Source organism: Aquarana catesbeiana, linkage group LG06 (assembly GCF_042186555.1).
Source record: "Aquarana catesbeiana isolate 2022-GZ linkage group LG06, ASM4218655v1, whole genome shotgun sequence".
Lineage (NCBI taxonomy): Eukaryota > Metazoa > Chordata > Amphibia > Anura > Ranidae > Aquarana > Aquarana catesbeiana.
Window position 1 is genome coordinate 315,927,998 of NC_133329.1, and position 18,425 is coordinate 315,946,422.

The 18,425-nt window shown below is 40.4% G+C and overlaps 1 protein-coding gene across 1 annotated transcript in view; it reads left to right on the forward strand.

The window, feature by feature from the left end:
* The window catches only part of MCM3AP (minichromosome maintenance complex component 3 associated protein), a 129,812-nt gene that overhangs the window by 85,874 nt on the left and 25,513 nt on the right, over window positions 1-18,425 (forward strand). Inside the window, exons 24-27 of the mRNA XM_073633706.1 lie at window positions 4,118-4,508; window positions 7,579-7,836; window positions 8,826-8,946; window positions 15,968-16,117. Of these exons, the coding sequence (XP_073489807.1) occupies window positions 4,118-4,508; window positions 7,579-7,836; window positions 8,826-8,946; window positions 15,968-16,117 (920 nt within the window). The remainder of the gene's footprint in view (window positions 1-4,117; window positions 4,509-7,578; window positions 7,837-8,825; window positions 8,947-15,967; window positions 16,118-18,425) is intronic.

Consider the following 18,425-nt stretch of genomic DNA (forward strand, 5'->3'; position numbering starts at 1 on the left):
TGTAAACAAAAATTGTCAGAAAGGGCTTTGTCTTCAAGTGGTTAGAAGAGTGGGTGATGTGTGACATAAGCTTCTAAATGTTGTGCATAAAATGCCAGGACAGTTCAAAACCCCCCCCAAATTACCCCATTTTGGAAAGTAGACACCCCAAGCTATTTGCTGAGAGGTATAGTGAGTATTTTGCAGACTTCACTTTTTGTCACAAAGTTTTGAAAATTGAAAAAAGAAAAAAAATTTTTTTCCTTGTCTTTCTTCATTTTCAAAAACAAATGAGAGCTGCAAAATACTCTCCATGCCTCTCAGCAAATAGCTTAGGGTGTCTACTTTCCAAAATGGGGTCATTTGGGGGGGCTTTGTGCTATCTTGGCATTTTATGGCCTTCAAAACTGTGATAGGTAGTGAGGAGTGAAATCAAAAATTTACGCCCTTAGAAATCCTGAAGGCGGTGCTTGGTTTTCGGGGCCCCGTACGCGGCTAGGCTCCCAAAAAGTCCCACACATGTGGTATCCCCATGCTCAGGAGAAGCAGCTAAATGTATTTTGGGGTGCAATTCCACATATGCCCATGGCCTGTGTGAGCAATATATCATTTAGTAACAACTTTTTGTAAATTTTCTTTTTTTTTTTTTTCATTATTCAATCACTTGGGACAAAAAAAAAATATTCAATGGGCTCAACATGCCTCTCAGCAATTTCCTTGGGGTGTCTACTTTCCAAAATAGGGTCATTTGGGGGGGGGGGGTTGTACTGCCCTGCCATTTTAGCCCCTCAAGAAATGACATAGGCAGTCATAAATTAAAAGCTGTGTAAATTCCAGAAAATGTAAGTTAGTTTGTAGACGCTATAACCTTTGCGCAAACCAATAAATATACGCTTATTGACATTTTTTTTTACCAAAGACATGTGGCCGAATACATTTTGGCTTAAATGTATGACTAAAATTGAGTTTTTTTGGATTTTTTTAATAACAAAAAGTAGAAAATATCATTTTTTTTCAAAATTTTCGGTCTTTTTCCGTTTATAGCGCAAAAAATAAAAATCGCAGAGGTGATCAAATACCATCAAAAGAAAGCTCTATATTTGTGGGAAGAAAAGGACGCAAATTTCGTTTGGGTACAGCATTGCATGACCGCACAATTAGCAGTTAAAGCGACTCAGTGCCAAATTGTAAAAAGTGCTCTGGTCAGGAAAGGGGTAAATCCTTCCGGGGCTGAAGTGGTTAATCATAAACCATGTACCTTGCTAAATGTTGTACCTTCATTGAATGTAACCATATTGCTTCACTCTTTTATACTCTGGAGTTCCTGCTGGATTTAGCTTCTAATCCCCTTGTGGAGGCTTTAATTTGTGGATGGAAATGTTATGGTTACGCAACTTATCACATTGCTATAATCTTTTTATATGCACTATAAACTGAAGGACTTTCGAATGATTTGTTCCACAACCATTTATTCATGTTTCCTTTATTTCTAATGGGGAAATTCACTTTGATATACAAGTGCTTTGGATTACAAGCATGTTTCTGGAACGAATTATGCTCGCAATTCAAGGTTTTACTGTATATTAATTTGTCCAATTGCATTTGAGCCCCTGAAAATGAGGGGACTGTGTATTAAAGTGGTTGTAGTTCCTAAAGTTTGTACTTGATATTAATGTTCAACCCCTTGAATTAAAGGGAAAATCTGCATTTCAAATTAATTTGGATTGTTTCCTTTTAATTTTATTCTGATGGCATACAGAGCCAAAAGTATGAAAATTGTGCCCGTCTCCACATATTTATGGACCTAACTATATAAAGCAAATGTGCATCAAAAAGAAGAGCAGCTGCCACTAAAAAATGCAGTCGCCACAAATGTGTCAATGAATATATGTAACAGAAAGTTAAGCGCTCCTTAGCAAAAATAACTCTAATCGCTTAACTCTTCATAGTAGTGAAAAAAACAGGTGAAGCTAAATATTTATGAAAAAACAAACACAAAAAATTATGCAACAGATCGTCTTAACCAGACCATTAAAAAAAGTGAATATTCACAAACATGAAAGAGTCCTGTTCACAATCTAATTAAAATTGTGTGTCCATAGATAATCTTTTGGATAATGTGCTATGAACAAATCTTTCCACGCCATCTGAAATCTTCCACCAAGTTGCCACCAAACACATTGTCACCCCAGTGCCCAGTTGGGTGTCTCTTAACCTGGAAAAGTGGACCCCTTAATTTCTTAAGATTGTCAACCCTGCTTTGGTAACATAAGCCACAGGTCAGCAGGCTCCCGATCTTATTCAAATTCCAATAGTCCACAGTTCTTGCACAGGTGGCTCAGAGAACATATACTATATTACCAAAAGTATCGGAGCGCCTGCCTTTACATACACGTGAACTTTAATGGCATTCCAGTCTTAGTCCGTAGGGTTCAATATTGAGTTGGCCCATCCTTTTGCAGCTATAACCACTTCAACTCTTCTGGGAAGGCTGTCCACAAGGTTTATGAGTGTGTCTATGTGAATGTTTGACCATTCCTCCAGAAACGCATTTGTGAGGTCAGGCACTGATGTAGACAAGAAGGCCTGACTCAGTCTCCGCTCTAATTCACCCCAAATGTGTTCTGTCGGGTTGAGGTTAGGACTTTGTGCAGGCCAGTCATGTTCCTCCACCCCAAACTCGCTCATCCATGTCTTTATGGACCTTGCTTTGTGCAGATGGTTGGACCTGGACTGTCTTTGTCTGTGGCTGATCATCCGCAGGTAGTCGCTGAATGTGCCATCCACCTTTGAACTGGTATGGAATGTTTTAATGCCTGCATATTCACAGAAAGTTACAAAAAATATCCATTTAGGACTGTTATATTACCATCTATGTTTGATCTTGAATTTATAATGGGTGCCTCATGTTGAGGTATACATGAACTGAACACATTTCTAATTCTTGATGGTATATCAGGATAAATTAGCGTGTCTAGATATGGGTTTGGCTTAAATTTAGAATAATTTAGGAGAGTTCAGTAAGTCAACTTCAGCAGATTCATGGATGTTTTTACATTATTTTGATTGTTTTTATTGTAGATCTGGGAACATAATTTAGTGGGTATCTTTACTAATGCCATCCTTTTGATGTTATATTTTTGTATTCGGAAACCTATGTTGCTGTAGCAAATTGGACCATGCTTTACTGTGTTTTTTCGCCTTCCTCTGGATCAACTGTGGGTATAGGATTGGGTATATGGAATTGTTTGATATTTAGTTATTTATTTTTATGGCTGGACTTGTCTTTTTTTCAACCTAACTATGTGGTTGACACACTAAGCTTTTTCATTTAAGTCACTCTATTTATTTTGAAGTCTTTGCACTCCCAGTTACATAAACCTAAACTTGCCAGGAATTTTTCACTTCTGTGGGTAATTGCTCTACCTATGAATAAGTGCAACACTGTACCTGCCATTGGTTTTAGAAACGAGTAAAAAGTTTTAGACCAGTACAACAGTTGCCATCCTGTCCATTTAGGGTGCCCATTACTAGCCATTGTAGCTATTTTTTTTTTTTTTTTTTGCACAGGCAGAACAGGGCTTAGCCAAAAAGCCAGAACATAGGAGCAGCACACAGAAGAGGCTATTTTAGCTATTAACAGAAAGCAGTTTGTGTTGCCAGCTTTAGTCAGAACTATTACAAATCTAAAATGGCTAACAAGTTTTATTAATGTCTATATACTGTGTTGCTGAAGTGCAGACATACAAAACATTTACTGCAAGTAACTTTAATTCCTCCAGATTGTTTTGGTGTGCCCAGGATGCTACTCTTTGCCAAGTCCTGCCCATTGCAAGGCCTTCATCCCTTCCCATCATTTAGCAATACAGTGCCAGAAACTCTACTGGGTTCTGGTATGAGGTTGTTGATTGATGGAATGCAGTGATCAGTGCTGATTTAAGGAAAATGTGCCATTCAGGTTTATGTATCAATCTACATATTCAATCTTTTCAAAGCTCAGTCATTTTATCATAATTTGATTTCCTGCATTTGCTCTTTGCATATCATAGTAAAATATGCATTCAATCACTGTGTATAACCAGAGAAAATTTAATTTTTTATTTAACAAACTCTCATTCTCACTCTTTCTTCTTTACAGGTCACTTCTGCTGTACAGTTCTTGCTTTCCCATTGTCCCCGCTCTCCGCAGCTACATGCACTTCCATTCCGACAGTATATAGAGGATGGGGTATATCATGCATTCAGTGATCCTTTCTACCATGACATGTCGAAGCGTAGAAAGTTTGGCCTTCCCTCTCAGGATCCTGCAGCGATCATTGATTTATATAACAGCGCTATTGCCTATCTGGCAAAGGTGGTCTCATCAAGCAGACTTGTGGAATTGTCCTGGCCTTTGACAGAGTTCACATCTTCACGGGGAAGCTTTGTCATGCCACCTATGGACTGGAACAGTCTAGAACACCTTTCTTGGCTAAAGAAAGCTGTACTTTCCTTTCAGATTCCAGAAATGGACAAGCCTCCAGAGGGAGGTGAGCAGTTCACGTTCAAAAATAAATTTCTTTTTAATGTTACATGCTGGTAGCTTGAGCTATTTAGTGATGCCAAACTCTAGTTAAAAAAATATTTTGGTATGTATTCCTAACAAAAGTACATTTTTATGTTCTCAGCCACCTCCAAATCTAATATTTGCTTTTTGTTTGCTGCTTTGATCCGACTTTGCTAGAGGATGGCTACATTTGTTCCCCATGGTCCAAATGTAAGTAGGAACATAGGCACCTCCCTTTGATCGCTTCCGAAATGGACTATGTAGAGTGCATAGAGCAGTGCACATGACAATAATTGATGTTCACTGCTCGTTCCAAACAAACAGAGGCATGGGGAAAAGAAGAGGGTTGGGAGCTTAAGAAGGCTAAACACAAACAATTTCATGAAAAATAGATTACAGAACCATTAACTAGTGGATGTGTATGGATGATTTTTGGAGAGTCACTTTAACAACTTTCTTAACCTTTTGATCTCCCTGCTAGAGCTCCCAACACTCCAGCAATAACACACTGGGAACTTTTAGACTTGCATGTGTAGTCCAGATGAAGGCAAACTTCAAACAAGCTCAATACTCTTGTTGAGGCAGCTCCCACACAGCAAGGCTTCATTTGATGGACACCCAATGGTAGCTCAAACCATAGAAATACATAAAGGTGGGCCAAAACTTTCATCCGTCATTGGCCTGGCGCTTGTTTCTGGTCATGTACAGTCCATTGAAAAAGTAATCATACCCCTTTAAATTTTTCCACATTTTGAAAGGAAGGTGTAAAGAAAATGATAAATGGTTTTCCAAATTTTTTACAAATATCTGAAAAGTGTGGCGTGCATTTGTATTCAGTCCCCTTTACTCTGGTACCCCTAACTAAAATGTAGTGGAACCAATTGCCTTCAGAAGTCACCTAATTGGTAAATAGAGTGCACCTGTGTGTAATTTAATCTCAGTATAAATACAGCTGTTCTGTAAAGCCCTCAGAGGTTTGTTAGAGAACCTTGGTGAACAAACGGCACGATGAAGGCTAAGGAACACACCAGACCAGTCAGGGATAAAGTTGTGGAGAAGTTTAAAGCAGGGTTAGGTTAGAAGGAGGGTTATTGTTAGTTTGTTGACCCCCCCCCCGAAATATTGAGCACCAGCCGCCACTGCCAAAAAGACTTGCAGCTGTAGTTGCAGCGAAAGGTGGTTCTACAAAGTATTGCAAACCATTTCAAAAACCATTTATCGTTTTCCTTCCACTTCAAAATAAAATACATTTACATTTTTGGTTGTAACATGACAAAATGTGGACAAAAAAATTCAAGGGGTATGAATACTTTTTTCAAAACACTGTAATTATGTGAAAAACATTGACGCCACATTATTAAGGGACATCTGTAGATAAAAACAAACTGTGCAGCTCTGACTGAAGTTGACTAATGCCCTTGTTATAGGTATAGGCCATTTACATACTTTATGAAGCCAGACTGGAATACTCCCAGGACGTTGCTAGGACGTTGCTAAGTGAGGCCTAGTCCTCACTGCTCACCTCCACCACCACAGGAGTGGGCTCTTTCTGTGATTCAAACACCCCCCCCCCTCACATACTCTTTCTCCCCTCTCATACAGTAGCTTTAAACTCAGCATTTGAGAGCTTACTCCTCTGATGGTGGCAGTGAGCAGTGATGACTAGGCCTCACTTGGCAACACCCTGGGAGTACTTGGCAACATTCTGGGAGTATTCCAGTCAGGCTTCATAAGGTATGTAAATGGACTACACCTATGGCAAGAGCTTTTTTGAACTTCAGACAAAGCTGCACAGTTGTTTTTATCTACAGATGCCCCTTATCTGCATAGGTAGCTTTGTGGTAAGGGTGAACTATCCCTTTAAAACCATGTCAGCATAAATTAAACTGTATGTACATTTATTAAAATTAGACAGCTTGTTCCTGCCTTGATCTGCCCAGTGCAGCAAAGCCCCTCCCGCCAACAGCCTTGAAGTGGTTGTAAACCCTTATATACACCCAGTGAAGTGAATGGCCTCAAGTGATACACAGAGATAAAAACAAATCCTTCTACATAAGTTGTACCGGTTTATCTTCTCTACATCAGTTCGAAGTCCAGAATTTTTAAAGCTTGTCTGAAGTTGCACTCTGCAGAGCTCAGTGAGTAGAGCTGTGAGAGAATGGAAACGCCTCCCTTCACACAGCACACGGGAGCAGAATTGAGGCTGTCAATCAGCTGGAGCTCCCTCCCATTGTCACCTTTTTTCTCTTGGTGTCAGAAAAACTTGTCAGAAGTCACTCATGCTGATAGCAGAGGAACAAAGCATCAGATAGAAATGACACTTAGTGCTCTGGATTGGGATACATGCACGCTATAGAAGGATTGACTTTGTTCATATTTTATGTCTGAGATTTACAACCACTTTACGCATCTTTTTCTCCCACTATGTAGTAAGGTCCCCCTGTTACTGCCAACGGCTCTAACGGGCTTGCTCGGAACCTATGGACACATGCCATTGGTCAGTTGAAGGAGCCTGGAATTTGCAGTTCTGCAGCATGCCCTATGTACACAAAACTGGGACGTAGTAAGTGGTGCAAAGCCCTTCTCCAGGTGACAGGAAGAAGGAGCTTTTTGGCCCATGGCTGATGACTTCACTGTCCCAATAAAGGAAAATTTACACTATATTACCAAAAGTATTGGGACACCTGCCTTTATACGCATGTGAACTTTAATGGCATTCCAGTCTTAGTCCGTAGGGTTCAACATTGAGTTGGCCCACCCTTTGCAGCTATAACGGCTTATATTCTTCTTGAAGGCTGTTTCCAAGGTTTAGGAGTGTGTCTATGGGAATGTTTGACCATTCTTCCAGAAGGGCATTTTTGAGGTCAGGCACTGATGTGGATGAGAAGGCCTGGCTCTCAGTCTACTCTCTAATTTATCCCAAAGGTGTTCTATTGGGTTGAGGTTAGGACTCTTTGCAGGCCAGTTAAGTTCCTCCACCCACTAGCATCTAACTCTAGTCAAGTATGTTGTAGTTGATTTTCTAACCTTGTTTTTTCATCTCTCCCTTATAGCTCCCTGGCATCCTGTGTGTTCCATGATTAAGGATTATGTATCTCAGATCTCCAAGTCTTCAGAGGCTTTGCCAGTGTTGAACTCTGAAGTACAGATGCTTCTTGGAGGTGTCTGGAACCATTGTCTGGAAAATGGTGAAAGTGAAGGGTCGGACTCTGAGCTATTTGTACATGAAATCCCTTGGGATGACTTAATAGCTCTTTGCATCAATCACAAGTTGAGAGACTGGAATCCTCCTTTTAATGAACATGTTAAAGGTATAAGTATATGTGCCCATATTTTCATAGAATGTATATAGAAAATAGTCAGGAGATACGTTTATCTCTATATATTTCTACTTTATCAGATTGCGACTTGACCAGTCATATGTCTCAAATCTCAATTATCTGCGATTACAATCCCCTGTTTTTCGTAGATGAGCAAACTATCATGTGAATTTGCCAGGAGTGTCTGTTTTGTGATACGCTACTCACTCAAAATATTTCAGCTTGCCAGTTCTTGGATGTAGTGGCTGCAGCAGTTTTAATTTTTCAGTATTCAGTACAGAAAATGAAAATCTTTTCTTGAAGTCCAATAAAACAACCCTTTAGATTTTGGATTATACTGCCATCTACAAGGGGGATTGGAAACTGGAAAACAAACTGTAGGGCCAGACCATGATAACTAGTTTTTTAATGCAGTACTGAGAGCATGATCATAGAGGATGGGACCTGTGTCCCCAATAGACTCCAAAAAATTTTTTTACAGTAATTACAAAAGTCATGTTTTCCTTCTCATTAATTGAGGAACACAGAAAGTCTTTAAAGCATTCTAAAGTCTAATAACTTTTTACCTTAAAGCATTTCTTGCATTAAGGAAGCAATGTCCCAGTACTACTTGTGCCCTCTCCCTAAACACCTACCTTACCTTACTAAACACTTTACCGATCTAGTGCCGTCTGATCTGCAGCTTTCTCTTAAAATGAGTGCGTTTAACCACTCTAGTACTAATGCAGCCACCACATCTAAAGCATGCTAAGCTACAATATATTACACTTTTATTTTTGATGAAAGTAGTTTCCATCAGAGCCCTCTTGCACAGCTATTTTACTTTGTGTCTGCTTCCCTTTAAGATCCAAATGTATTTTCATCATTTCTCATACCAGCATTATATTTTGCTATATTTCCAAGACTATAAAAATAGCCACTGACGTTCACATTATCAGTTTGAGTTGTAAAGGATCTTTTATTTGCCTTTTTTTCCATAGGTTCCCTGGAGGACCTTTATGTTTATTTCTTTGAAAAGGATTTGGAAAATTTCGAATTGCCAGAATCATGGCTGAAGGCTTGTCACACTACAGATAAAGATGTACTGATGCCTAGTGAGAGGTGATTATTCAATGTAACGATTGTTCTTGATGCTGAACTCCAGGGAAATGAAAAAAAAACCTCCTGCAGTGGGGCGCCCCCTGCACTGTAAAGATGAAATGCTCGTTTATTGCATTGGGTACCTGGAAAAAAGACTTATCCCTAACTGCCCTGGCAGGTGGTGCTATGTTCTCTCTGACACACCAGATGTCTGGTATGGTGGGATAGTGAGGGATAAGTTGAGTAAAGTTTTCTGGTGCTCTAGGTAAAAGCGAACATTCATTCTTTAATTTTTTGTTTTTTTATTTTTTAAGGAACTTTCTCTGCAGTTCACCTCTAAAGTCTAAGTTTCACTTTTTATATTTTCTGCTTACGGTACATATGCTGTGCTTTTTTTTTTTTTTTCCATTTTATTTATCTTTGTCCCCTTTACCCCTCCCCGCTTTTTTTCCAAACTTTAATAGTTGCAATGGGGGATGCACGAATTACATTTTCATGCAGTTTAACCACTTTAACCCTTTTGCTGCCAGGCCCTGTGCTCCATTTATAACCACTTCAGCCCTGGAAGTATTTACCCCCTTCCTGACCAGGCCTTTTTTTGCGATACGGCACTGCGTTATTTTAACTGACAATTGTGCGGTCGTGCACCGCTGTACCCCAATAAAAATGTATGTTTTTTTTTCCCCACAAATAGAGCTTTCTTTTGGTGGTATTTGATCACCTCTGCGGTTTTTATTTTTTCGCTATAAGCAAAAAAAAGACGGACAATCTTGAAAATAACAATATTTTTTACTTTCTGCTATAAAACATACCCAATAAATTTAAAAAAAAAAAAAATCGAATTTCTTTATAAATTTAGGCCAATATGTATTCTGCTACATATTTTTGGTAACCCCCCCCCCATATAAACGTATATTGATTGGTTTGCCCAAAAAATTATAGCGTCTACAAAATGGAAAGATTTATGGCATTTTTATTTATTTATTTATTTTTTACTAGTAATGGCGGTGATCATTTAATTTTTAGCGGGACTGAGACATTGCAGCAGACAGATCGGACACCTAGCTGACATTTTTGACACTTTTTTGGGAACCAGTGACCTTACAGTGATCAGTGCTAAAATTATGCACTGACATTGTACTTATGGCACTGGCAGAGAAGGGGTTAACAGGAGCGATCAATAGATTAAATGTGTTTCCTCAGTGTGTTTCTAACTGTGTGGGGGGATGGGCTGCCACAGATCAGGCTTCCTGACAAGATCCTGTGTCATCCCCTGTCAGAACGGAGATCTGCCTCGTTTACACAGGCAGATCACCGTTCTGTCTCTGCGGGGAACGATCGCGGGTGGACATAGTCTGCCGGACCCACTGATTGGCTCTACCGCTGGCCCACAGAACCTCGTGCACGAACCGACGTACACTTACGGCGATTCACGCAGCCGAGCCAACCTGCCACAGTATAACTGCGGCGGCTGGCCGGCAAGAGGGTAAACTCAGGTGGCCAGACCATTTTTGCAATTTTTCCATTGCCTTTTTATTTTTCCCTTACAGCTTTCAGAGTTTGTGAAAGACCCCCCAAACCATATATATTCTGAAGACACATGACCAGTAGAAATAAAAAAAGGTACTACTGATTTTTAAGGCACCGCGATATTTGCGCCAAAGCAATATTTTCGTTAAAAATACTCTAAAATCAATGTTAGCAGATAAAAACACAGCAAAATTCCTGATTGATGAATATGAAAGCTTAACCTGTATTGGTTTAAAAAATAACAAATATTTGTAAATTCTAAATTGCGCCTTTTTGAGAAATGGTGAAAATCGAACATATGCAAAAATGTAAATGTCCAAATTTCTCTTAACCTGGAGGTTTTCATTTTTTCTCTTACAGTTTTCAGAATTTGTACAAGACCCCCCCAAACCATATATTTTCTGAAAGCACAGGAACTGTAGAATTTAAAATAGGTGCTACTGATTTTTAAGGCCCTGCAATATTTGTGCAAATGTTTATGAAACAATATGTTTGCAAAAAATACACTAAAATCATTATTAGCAGATATAAACACAGCACATTTCTGCTAAATTCTTACTAAGTAATAAAAGCTTAACCTGTGCTAAGTTAATAAATCACAAATATTTGTAAATTTTAAATTGCGCCTTTTTCGAAATGTTCTAAAATTCTGGAGGTTTTATCTATTCACTTACAGCTTTCAGAGTTTGCAAAGGACCTCCTAAACCATATATTTTCTGAAAGCACATGACCAGTAGAATCAAAAGAAGGTTCTAATAAATTTTAAGGCCATGCAATATTTGCGCAAAAGTTTATAAAATTGCTTTTTTCACAAAAAAACACGGAGATCCCTATTTGCACACATAAACACGGCATAACCTACAAAATTCTTGCTAAATTCCTACTAAGGCTTAGTTTTCCATGGGGCGTACGCCCCATGGAGAGCCGCGTTTACCTGCACGGCGATGCACAGGTATTCTGTGCACCTCTGTGCAGACGGTCCTATTCGTGTCAATTGGGACGCAGCGGCTGAAAGTACGGGTGTAGGTGCATGGCCCCAAACGCAGACCGTGTGAGTTCAGGGACATACACCCACATGGATGTCAAGTTGGGAGCACTGGCTATGTCTAAACAGACCCCTAATGCCTGTCAGCTTCTGAAGCGTGATTTGAACGCGAATCAGGCTGCAGCGGCAAGGGCAATTTTAGATGCATGTCTAAGTCTACCTTTTAATTGTTTTTTTGTTTTTATTATTTTTACTATTTTTTACAATTTTTTTTTTTTTTTTTATACGTTTGTTTTTGGGGGGGGGGGGGTTGAAGAGACATCAGGGGTGTAAACAGCTGATCCCGGGGGTGAAAATTAGTGTGAAAATTAGAGGACAGTGAGTGGGGGACAGAACAATCATTTAAGGTAGTGCAGGAGGGAAGGAAGCAGCGGGTGACAGGTAGAGAGGGGGTGGGTGTCATTTTAGCTAAATAACGCTGATCAGTGGCTTGTTGGCTGCTAGTCAGAGCTATTGTTTTGTTCAGAGTCTGCTGAAAATTTCTGATATAAATTTATGGTCATTGAAGTAACCATGAGCTTATAACAGAGGAGGAATGTAGGTCCGTACACCATAAGGACCTGGCAGCGAAAGAGTTAATACCACCATACATCTTAAACAGCAAAGTGGTGGGTGTTCATTTCTGCAGCACCATTTATAAAGGCCACTGCAGAAATAACCATTGAGCGGTTTGTGTATCCATTAATGCCTGTGCACCGAGCCATCTTCATGATAGCTTGGGTCTCTGACACTTTGTACAAAGCTGATCCGAACAGCTTTGTAACTTGGGATAGCTGTGATTGAACATAGAGAAACCAATCACAGCGATCACATATGTAAACTCTGTCGTGTTTACATCTGTGAGCCTGTCTCCTCCTTGGCAGCATGTACACCCTAAATATGGGTGTAACATGGTAAGAAAAGTGAATCTGATTTCCATCCTGTCTCAAAAAAAAGATTTAAAATGAATTTGGGTACAACATTGCATGGCTATGTAATTGTAGGTTAATGTCAGTAATATGCATCAGCAAAGCGATTAAATAACAATCACATGTCTGATATTCATGAGTGGAACATGTAACGAAGAAGACAAGGATTTTAAAATAGAACTCAAATCTGCATTGGGGTGTCACTGCCTCTCATACTGGATCTATGATACTATTCTATAGAGAATGCTTTTGAGAGAAGGACCCAACCTAAGTTCAGTGAACACGTAATGAAATTCAGATGGCTCAGGGACTGGCCAAATTTTGGTATTTGTACCGCTTTCTGTATAAAAGAAGCTGGTCTAACGACTGTCTTCTGTTGAGTGGTCATGCTGGGAAACCAGTATTCGATCGATCTGCTGGATGAATGAAAACAAACTGTATATGTAATACCCAGCTTTAGGTTCAAGCCCATAGATAATTGCAGCAAGCAGGTCATGTGATCATACTGGGCTGGTCACACAGCTGAAGATCTCTCCGCCTGTCTGCCCAGCAGTGCAACAGTGCATTTATTCACTGCTGCAGTTGTGTTGTTAATGTTGCTGTTGCTTAATGGCAGGAACTGTGGGCTGGGATGCTCTGAGGGGTTCGGACACCCTTATCTCTCCCCCAAAATTCTTCACTATGCCTCTGCATGGGATCTTCCCATACTTTGCTTAAGGCAGAACAATTTTTTCCCCCTGTTTTAAATGCCATCCCAAATCTGAATCGACTCCTGTAAAGCTGGTTAAACAGACAAGGGTTGGGTGGACCGCGGTTCAGACCTGGACCAAGTAACAGTTCATACGATGGCAGCTGTGTGTGCTCTCCCAAGTCTCCACTATCATCCGCAGGGCAGGGGCGGGGGTGCTGCAGATCAGGACAGAGTGGAAGTCTTTTCAAATAAACAGGTAATCACCCACTTGTTAACAGTAAGTTGGGCAGCCTCCGTCCAGATCTGCAGCACCTCCAGGGAGAGCAAACCCCAGGCTGATAGATGCCTCTGCCCTGCCGATGGTAGGACTGTGACGGGGAGGCTTGCATTAAAATGGGCACTCTGATGTGAAGGAGCACTGTGACAAAAAGGGGGAATGTAATGTGAAGGGCACTGCAACACAAAGGGGCACTCCAGTGTGAAGGGGAACTGAGGACACTGTGGGAAGGCTTAAAAGGGGGGCTGGGGACACTGATGTAAAGGGGACTGTAATGTGAAACATGAGATTCGGACCTCTGCTGGAGAAAATTATACTGACAGGACCTCCAAAAATTGTTTGAACTCAAGATCCCTGCTTTAAAACATTCAGCCCAGGGTGCCTGTCATTTCTTAAAATTCTCTTTGGGGTGCGTGAAAGCCACCAACCACCTTTTTAGTGGTTGTCACATAAAATCGGGAGTACTAGGGTTAATTTAAACCTTAGTGCCATTTCTCAAGTGAATGAACAAGATCTCTAGTGAATGGTTGTGTTTCAAGCCCTTTGCCATAGGTGTGGGATGCGGGATGTGGATCCTGGCGTCCAGATTCAACTATACAAACTGGAAAGATTTGCCACCAGGTCAAGAGGACTTCCAGCCTTCACAGTGGAAGCTCTGGTGAGTATGGGATTAGTACAGCCTAATCTGTACCTTTCTCTCTCCCACCCCCAGATTCTCCCTCACCAACCTCTCAGAATTGAGCTTGAGGGTATTCCGTTGATCCATGTTGCACTAAATTAGTGCAGGAGGACATGGTACTCGGATTCCTACCAAATGTTATGTGGGCCCTTCTGGATTGTCCGGGCCTCCTGTCCCATAGATCGGCGTACCATCTAGCTTCTAAGTCGCTGTCTTTAATGGCATGGCTGTTGAAGCCATTGTCCTGAGGGCCAAAGGCCTTTTGGATTCAGTCATCCCTACCTTTTTAAAGACCAGGAGGTCAACTTCTTGTAAAGTCTACAATTGCACCTGGAAGACCTATTTTTCTTGATGTGTTAAGACCTATGTTCATGGCGTGGAAAAAAATCCTAGCAAATTATTCTTCTATTTTATTTTTTTTAAATTGTTTATTTTACAAAAATAACAAAATAGGCATACATCTCAGATTCTCCATTTTGTACTTCGATATGATGCAGGTGATTTAGATCAGTGTTTCCATTACACACTATTACTCAAACAAATGAAAACTTCACTCTTCCAGTTTCTTTAACACGGTTATATTAAAGTGGTTCTAAAGTCTGAACATTGTTTTCCTTAATGCAGTCTATTCATTAATTTTAAAAAAGCCCCACTACCTGTGCTCTCCGTCCGTAAACACTTACCTGTTTGCTTGACAAAGAAGAAGGTCCTTCGAAATGTGTAGCCATGCTCACTGCTTCCCCCACATGTGACATCATCTAGGATATCCCCTGCAACACACACTAAACTAAAAAGCAGAAGATGCCACCATCTAAGTGTATCAGTTTATTAAAAACTGTTTAAAAACTGGTTAAAAATTCACTCACAAGAGTGGAAGAAAGACAGAGGCTCATCAGTCTTTAGTCACTAGCAGGACTTGATGGAAAGCTGCCAAATGCTGGCAGATGGAAGTAACTGTGTTGTGTAGGAGACATCTAGCTGAGGAGGGATGCAAGGCTTGAACAATATCCACCATCCTTCCTTTTTATTTAAAAAGTAATCCTTTACAATCACTTTAAGATTTTTTACCAGGGAATTGTAGGAAATACAGGAAAACATAGTTTGAGAAAGTTGTTTTTTGAACTATTCACTTCGCCCACAGTGGTCAGCGAAAATAACAGAAAGCAGAAGTGACAAAATCCTCAACAATTCTGGGTTTTTGGGAAAGATCCGTGAAACAGATATTCTTTGGTCTCTCTACCTTCCACCTGGCAACACCCGCCATGTGAGTCACAGGCTTGCAGGTGGGATAGCAGAGACTTAAAACTTGGGACGAGTGTACTGGGGGTCCATAGAAGAAGTTGGGCAGCTGTATAGCTGCCTGATCACTTCCACCTGAAAGCCAACAGTGGGTTTAGATTTACACAGTCCTGGCTGTTGCAGGAAGCAGGAGTGTGTGTAAAACCCCCCAATGCCATTGACGTATAACATACATCAGTAGTAGTAAAAGTTAAATGGCATACTGCAAGTAAAGTTAAACTCAAGGCAGATTTAAGACACAAAGCTCTGCAGTTATGAATACAACAGTAAATGTGTTAAATGCAAGCAGTCAGTACTTGAATTTGACCTGTTCATGTGACAGAGCTATTTAAATCTATTAACTGGGTGGACAGAAATGCAAATGCTTTGGTTCCCTTTTATATGTTTAATCTGTGTATTTAATTGTTTGCATGGAATTCAGTTTTAAAAATTTTAGATTAACTCTTTAATATTGTTATTACAAATAGGTGACTGAATGGGTACCACTGTCCTCTGCCTGGGTATAAGCTTTTTCCACAAAAATATCTTTGCAGAATATAGTGATGCAGATGCAAATTGTGTACATACTGTATTTAAATATCTGATCTAACTACTGTGCTATTCTAATTTCTAGTTCATCATGCAGAAGGAAGCGCAAACTGCAGCCATCGCAAACGACACCGTCTTTTCTTACCTGTGAAGAAAATACTCAAAAAGATGTTAAAAACTGGATGTCTCTTCACTCACATCTCAGTCAGTTTCTGTTGGAGGAGGAGAATGAAAGGTAAATGGTTTTTGTAAGCTGTAGTGAAATAATTGACTGGGTACATCACTGCATCAGCAGATTTCATGTAATAAGAAAGGATAAAGGAAACCTGTACCGAGAGGATTAAGTGGGCTGACCTGCTTACCTCTAATTGCTTTAGGGGACTGATTTTTGATGATGCATGCATGTTCTGGGTCAATTGCAAAGAAAGTATTGAAGCCAGAGACAGCGAGACAACTAGAAGGCCAGGGGTGGCTGCAGACATTATTCCGAACCCTGAATCTAATGTTCTAATAAAAGCAGTCGTACTATAATGAGAAATGCTTGGTGAAAACTGAAATGCTTATTTAAAAAGGAAAGATGTTGTGAACGTGCCCCCCCCCCCTTCTTTTTTTTTTTTTTTTTTTTTTGTAATTTTATTTAGGAAAGACTTCAGAATGTACATAGAAATAATGGGGTTTATTTACTAAAGCTGGACAATATAACCACGAAGATCCTCAATGAAAGCGCTGAGAGATTCTAGAAGTCTGTACAGTCACAAACCAGTGTTGTGAAAACTGGTGGCTGGTAGTTGTAGTTCCACATAGATGAAAGACCAAAACCACTGTTAATACAAACATATGGGATGTTTATTGATCCAACAACAAACTTAAGGATAAAAAAGTCTCCAGTGTAAACAGACAGGACTGTATAACTGTCAATCACATGTTGCTATAATCCCATATAGCCCTGACTTGGAAGGTTGAACACATATCATTAATCAAGCAGGTGCTGGAGGGGAGAGAGGAGATCTTCCCACGTAAAACCACTCATTCTCCCCAGATGGGAAAAAAGCAGATGCTTTGTAAAGGATACGGTGAAGAGCCCAATGTGTACTGCTGTGATGGACAGCTGGCACATTGTGGGAAAGCCAGGGAAGCGTTTTGCAGGCAAAGATGCATAAAATCAAGGGATGTATTTGGCAGCCAAAGAGGACATAAAACTGTAGAGCAAGGGCGCAGGCTCGCCGATCGATCCATCCCAGTACAATCCCGGGAGACTCAGGCAGAGAATGGATAGCCTAAGCTTCCAGGACAACGCGGTAGTCACTGGATGCGGTGGGTGTTAAGACACCAGGGGATAGCAACAACGTTCCGTGGAGCAATCTCTCAGAAGGTTGTTGTCGTTATGATGATGCGTTTTAGGCGTGGCCCATCTTCAGGTCATTTTTTTGTTAAAGTTATTTAACAAAACAATTTAGAATGTACATAGAAATAATGCGGTTTATTTACTAAAGCTGGAGAGTGCAAAATCAGGCTCACTTTTGCATAGAAACCAATCTGCTTTTAACCTCAGCTTGTTCAGTTAAGATTTGGCAATAAAACCTGGAAGCTGATTGGTTTGTGGACAGAAGTGAGCCTGATTTTGCGCACTCCAGCTTTAGTAAATAAACCCCAGTATGTCATAAAGAGGCAAACAGCCTTACAGATCTGGAAACTGTTCAAATCATGTTGAATACAAGGACAATAGACAATAACAAAAGTGCCCTTGCTAACTATATAGCAGGGGTCTCAAACTGGCAGCCCTCCAGCTGCTGCAAAACTACAAGTCCCATAATGCCTCTGCCTGTGGGAGTCATGCTTGTAACTGTCAGCCTTGCAATGCTTTATGGGGCTTGTAGTTTCACAACAGCTGGGGGGCTGTCAGTTTGAGACCCCTGCTATATAGTGTGCAGTAGCAAAGTATTGGTCATGATTACAATAATCCTATGGAGTATACATCCCAGGATGGTAGTGATAAAGAACAGTGTCCTAAAGTGTTAAGCTATAAAGAGGAGTAGCATAAATAAAAAAAAAAAAAAAAAGGCTTCTCTTTGAATCCGAAAAAGCTATGGTTCCCCAAAAAGAAAAAATGCTAATGTACGACTGGTACCCCTTTTAATCACATTTAAAACATACAGAGTCAAGTGGGTTTAGAAGTATGTAACCCCTGGTAATCTCTAGCAAGTGTCATGACCAGCAGTGTCAACCCTCAGAAATGTCAGGACCTACAATTCCATTCTTCCGTGATTGTTGTGGCAAGCAATAACCCCCAGCATTGGTGTTCTGAGAACACACAGCAGTAACAGCAGAGATGAGCAAAACGGTACCACTGCTAAACTCTTACTCCTATGGCATACTCACAAAATCTAAGCAGGTGCAGGTGGCGTTTGGGCCAGCAGAAAACATAGCAGTGGTCAGACTGCATAATAACTCTCACTGTAGGCAAAGTTTATTCTGGCTTTTCTGTGAAGGGAGTGCCTCGCTGTGTTGCTGAAGTGTGCTGATTGCAATAGCAGGCCGAGGCA